The sequence below is a fragment of the Petaurus breviceps genome, unplaced genomic scaffold (genome assembly GCF_028583685.1).
Source record: "Petaurus breviceps papuanus isolate PSGF00001 unplaced genomic scaffold, PetGlider_PUasm1.0 175, whole genome shotgun sequence".
NCBI lineage: Eukaryota > Metazoa > Chordata > Mammalia > Diprotodontia > Petauridae > Petaurus > Petaurus breviceps.
The window spans coordinates 37,618,094-37,623,733 of NW_027185764.1; the positions used below are offsets into that span (position 1 = coordinate 37,618,094).

Here is a 5,640-nt window from a genome sequence, read left to right on the forward strand (position 1 = left end):
CCGTCCTACCAGCGGGCATCTGTCTGTCTGCCGCGCCGTTTCAGCCAAAGACCCCAGCTGCGCAGAAGCTCAGGGAGGCCCCGCGGCGCTTCCGAACCTCGGCGCGAGGCTCCTCTGCTGCCCCTGCCCCCACCCCCTCTTTGCCCAGCCAACGCCAACCTAACGCCAAAGTCCAAGCCAGCGCCGCCGCGTCCCTCTCCCCTCCCCAACTCCCCCTGACATGGACACCAGCAAGCTCCGGGCCTTTGTGAAATTATGTCAGCAAGACCCTGCCCGACTGTACTGCGAGGAGCTGCGCTTCCTGAGGGAGTGGGTGGAGAGCTTGGGTGGGAGGATACCCTGCAATCCAAGAAGAAAGAGATCAGATGAAAGATTCAAGGGAGGGGAGGCAGAAAGAAGGAAATGGGAGGAATACTTCAAGAGAGAAGACATCGAAACTGAGGAAAGTGAACTAGAACTTGATAATGAAGGAGTGATTGAAGACGACATGGACGGCCCTCAGGAAATGGGAGATGCAACTGCAGAGGTAACGGATGAGATGATCGATCAGGCCAACGAAATGAAGGTGAAGGGCCTCGATGCCCTACATAATGGTGAATACCAGAAAGCCCTTGAACTATTCACAGAGGCCATCAAATTGAATCCTTGGTTGGCCATTTTATATACCCTAAGAGCCAGTATCTTTATTGAATTGCAGAAGCCAAATGCTGCCATCAGAGATTGTAGCAAGGCAATTGATCTAAATCCCCATACAGCTGAACCTTACAAATGGAGAGGGAAAGCACACAGACTTCTGGGCCACTGGGAGGAGGCAAGCCAGGATCTGTCCTTGTCTTGTAAACTGGACTTTGATGAAGATGCCAATGCCGTGCTTAAGGATATTCAGCCAAGGCTCCAGAGGATTCAAGAACATCGACGAAAAAAAGAACTCCGCAGGAGGAGACGTGAGCAGAGACGTGAAGAGCGAAAATACAGAGAAAGGGTGGAAAGAATGAGAAAGGCTCGAGAGGAGTATGATAAAGCCAAAAAAGAGGAAGAAGACAGGAGAAAGGCAGCTCACTTTGCCCCTTTCCAGTTTTTTCTTGGAGAAATTCCTAGAATGAGAAGGAGAATGCGGACTATACCTGGGAAATCAGTGCTCAATGAAATTCTTGGTGACCCAGAAATTCTTGCAGCCATGCAAGATGCAGAACTCATGCAGGCATTCCAGGATGTGGCCCTTTATCCAGAAACCATGGGCAGGTATAAGAACAACTCAAAGGTTATGAATTTCTTCAGCAAATTGTCAAACAAATTTGGAGGGTATGAGGACCTGTCAAGTGAAGATCTGGAGCTTGATGAGGAATTAGATGAGGTTCCTAGTGAAGAGAACTTTGAGGTGGTGGATCCATCTAACCAGGAGGATCTTTGGCTCCCAGGACAGCGCTTTGACGATTATCTCGATAACTATGAACGTAGACGTTTGCGAAAAGGGAGGAGTGAGGACTTGGAAGCTGTAACTAGTGAAGAAGAAGTACGGGATAGGTGGCTGCCCAATTATAAGGCTTTGGAGGAGCTCAGTGATGAAGATCAGTAAGGTGGGACGTGAGGCCTAACAATAAATACAAAAAAAAAAAAAACAAAAACAAAACCCAACAACAAAAACTAAGCCCAGACTGGTGCCATATCACTGCTGACATATACCAAATGCACATCCTGCTGTCAGTAATTATATCATATTCCCCCTCCTCCTTTAAGTGAGAGTTCCTGCTCCTTCCTCCCAAGTTCCACTGTGTTGCTCCTTACTTTACAAGCTATTTAGGAGCTTTATAAGCACAATTTGCATAAACAATGGGAGTTATATATATTTATTTCTTTTTGAACAAAATGTGACTGAAAAAATCATGACTTCATACTAAGCATCCAATTTCCACAGTATTTGGAAACAACTTTCTGAATTTCAAAGATTTGCCTTTTGAATCCAAGAAACATATTTGTTTTAGTCTTTTATAGTATCAGGCATATAACTTATGCAAAATATTCTTGGACTATCTAGGGAGAAAGAATGAATTACCATTCCTAACCTTGATCAAAATGGAGTCAGACTACATACATGAACTTGGTTGCAAGTCACTGGAGAAAATATCTGTTGATCTAGCTTAATTTGTAAGGTATATTCTTAAAAGAGCAGAAGTTATGGATGATGTCTGATACGATTCCAGTCAGGAGCTGGGGCCAAAGACATGGTCTGCATTAGGCTTTCTTTGGGAGTACACAGCTCATTCCTCAATGAATGCCAAAGGCCAGAAATTCAATGAAGGCAGTTCACTGTGACAATGTTCATTTGACCAAAGGGGCAACACTGAGGTTCATCTTCCCATTTGTTTTTTGTTTTGTTTTGTGGGGGGTGTTTGTACATTAGGGATTTCTGTTGAAGGTAGAAGTTTCTGCAAAATGTGTTAGTGCTTATTAGACAGTGATAATGCAACGGCTTCATTCACAAGGAAGGAGAGGCTTTGCTCTGTGAAGTACTCTAAATCTCTTAATCCCTTTATCCTTGATACGGATATGTTACTTAGTGTCACTTACCTGTGGGGTAGAGTTGTGCTTCTTGCTTAAGGTGGTACCTTTGGTACTAGGGGAAAAAAGGGACTATCATACAATTGTAAAGTGAAAATTAGATATCCTTTTTTTCAGTCATGTCAATTTCAATAAAGTAAAAGCTGACTGGTTGCTTCAACGTTATTGGTTTTACTGGATCCTTGTAGGGACATATCTACCCACAAATGCACAAACTTAAAATATATAATCATGTTATTGATAGTATTCTGCTATGGTAAATAATTTCAGATAATTGTTCATAATTAGATAATATGCTTATAATCAACATTTCTACTGCATCAGCAGGTCACAATGTAGCAAGGTTAACACATAGGGCCTCCTCCCTTGATAAGGCCACACTTGGTAAGTTGGTCAGTTATGATTTTTCAGGAGTATAAGGCTGGGCTTAGGAATTGTGGATGAACAGATGTCCATTCTAACGGGATGGAGGAGGGGGAGTTTGGAATAGGGCTTCTCAGGCTCTAAGCCTGAGAAATTACAATACAGGATGGAGGTAGAGTTAATACATTGAGTTAGCATAGTAATGGAAGAAGGTTCTTTTCCATTAGATCAGGCAGACTAGTTAACTAAGTTTATGGACAGGAAATAGCTGAGAGTAGGAGGGATTTTTAAAAAAGAAGAAATGATAGTTATCTGTAAAAGTAGGGGCTGGCATTAGATGATCTCTGAGGTATAGTCACTCCAACCATCTTGTCATCATCAGCAAAAGCATGGCTATTCTTAGCCCACTTTCATCATATAGACAAATCAGTTTAGAAGGGGAAATGGATTTTGAAGGTTTTGTATCTTTTATTATGAGGAGAGGCCAGAGGACAGTGGGTGAAAGGACTAGACATGTCCACTGTTTGCTTGGTTTCTTGTCAAAATTATCTAGGAGAAAAAAAAAAGTAACACTTAGAATGAGGTTTGCTTGCAAATCCAAATGTTATGCAGTGCTTACCTTTGTTGGTGAAGTAAGGTTATGCACAATAGATTTTCATTCTTCTTATTTGCAAATATCTATAAGTTTGGGTAGAAAGTTCTATAGAGGATAGTTCTCATGACACACAAGACCACCATACTTTGAATATATCAAAATCATATTCTGCTATTTAGAGAAAGACAGTATTAAGTTCCTCAGAAGTTGCACTGCACAAATTTCATCTTAAAATGAGCCTAGGATAATAAGAAAAATAACCTGAAAAGAAATATGAGACAGAAAAACTGAATCTATCTTCTACCCCATCAGTATAAAAGTAGATATGTCAAGTGCTTTGTGCTTTCCTTTTAAAAGAGAATTGAAAAAGAGCAAAATGAGAAGAATAAAAACAGTGTCTCTGCCAATTATTGTCATAATCTTGAGCAGACATAGAAACACTGTGCACACTGCATTTACCATGACTGGATTTTTGTTTTGAAGAGGATGTTTTTGCAAATGTTTGCTTCTTTAACTTTATTTTTTAAAAAAATATGATTTAAAGAAGAAATAGAAAATAGTCCATGACCTTCAGACTAATTGCATATCTTCAACATTCTGGGAGCAATATTTTACCTTTAATTAGGGCTTATTTAATGATGAAAATAATTAATCTGTATATCATAATGGACAGTGCTACTATGTAAGTAATGTTTTTCACTGACAACATCCTGTAGTGTCGGGGTTCTAAACATGTGTGTATGTAATTGTGAAACAGTTTCATACATGTCCATATACAAAACATATGTGTATATAGATATACGTGTATATGTATAATCTATAATCTTTATAGTCATATATAAACCTAAGTTTGTTTATGTATAAATATCTACAGATTTATTAATATAATTTTAGCTATTTTATATAAATTCAAGTTCATATAATATATAAATACATTATTTATATGTCTATATAAATAATGTATTTAATGTTTCTCATATCCAGTGTATAGAACTCCAGCACTACCAGATGTCATAGTGCAAATCATCACTTGCAAAGTAAGATTGTCAGGTGTAAATGTAAATATAGGTATAATGTGACTATATTGTATATAGCTCTCTATGATATATAAATGAGTTTGTATATTGCTTTATCTATATAATTAATATAATACATTCTAGATAATATAAAATATTAACTAATAGATAAATATATAAGGACCTGATGTTTAGAGCACCTACATTACAGGATGTTGTCAGTGCAAAGCATCACTTGTATAATAACTATCAGTTCTAATGTAAGTATGGTATATATAATACTACAGATATCTATAGAAAGATAGTTCATATATATGACTAGATGTATTACAGTGTGTGTATACACACATATAAATGCATGTATAGACATACTGTATTTCAATACAATTTGTTTGCTTTGTAATCTTATTTCTTTTACATATTTAAAAATATTATCCTTTGAATCTCTGAAAGCGTCCATGGGTTTCATCAGATTGCCAAAGGTGGGGGGTGGAATGTCATGTAACAAAAAATTTAAATAACTCACAGGAAAATTACTTGTCTATAACCTTGGAATCACAGACTCCTACCTGATACACAGGGTCTAGATGTACTTTGTGGGACTTTCCACTTCTCTTACTTTTGTGGTCCACGTTCAAATGAACTGAGAACCTCAATATCTTGCAAATATTCTCTTTTTTCCAGCTGTCATCATAAATTCCTTTACCATTGCACAGTCTTACAAGACTGAAAAGATGAACCTTTATTTTGGGACAAGAAGAAACCACTAGCAGTCCTATCAGATCCCAAAAGAAATAACTATCCATCTGTAAGCAAACTTCCCAAGGGACTTGAATAACATCAGACACGTACATAGTACATATAGAAAATATTGCCTCTGTTCCTCTCTTTTGTGACTTCTCAGGTTATATATTCTGCTCAGGTCTTTCATATTCCAAGGATTCCCCTTCAAGGTTCCTCTGATGTCAGTATAGCATAACTCAAGTTTACAAACCCTTTAGTAGATAGCATTGGACATTGCTGTCTACATACAATCATGGAATCTTTTTCAGTTGCTCATCCCAGAGTCAGAAATCCATCCTAGCCATTCTCAATAGAACTCTCTCT

General features: G+C 38.4%; 1 protein-coding gene across 1 annotated transcript; it reads left to right on the forward strand.

Annotated features, from left to right (window-relative positions):
- Nucleotides 1-205: 205 nt before the first annotated feature.
- Nucleotides 206-1,576, forward strand: LOC138159095 (putative protein FAM10A4). Its single transcript, XM_069085408.1, has one exon. It carries the CDS (start codon nt 221-223, stop codon nt 1,574-1,576), a length of 1,356 nt encoding a protein of 451 aa, XP_068941509.1. The 5' UTR covers nt 206-220.
- The last annotated feature ends 4,064 nt before the right edge of the window (nt 1,577-5,640 follow it).

Coding starts and splice junctions, on each gene's coding strand:
- LOC138159095 (XM_069085408.1), top strand. CDS start 221: ATGGACACCAGCAAGCTCCGGGCCTTTGTGAAATTATGTCAGCAAGAC.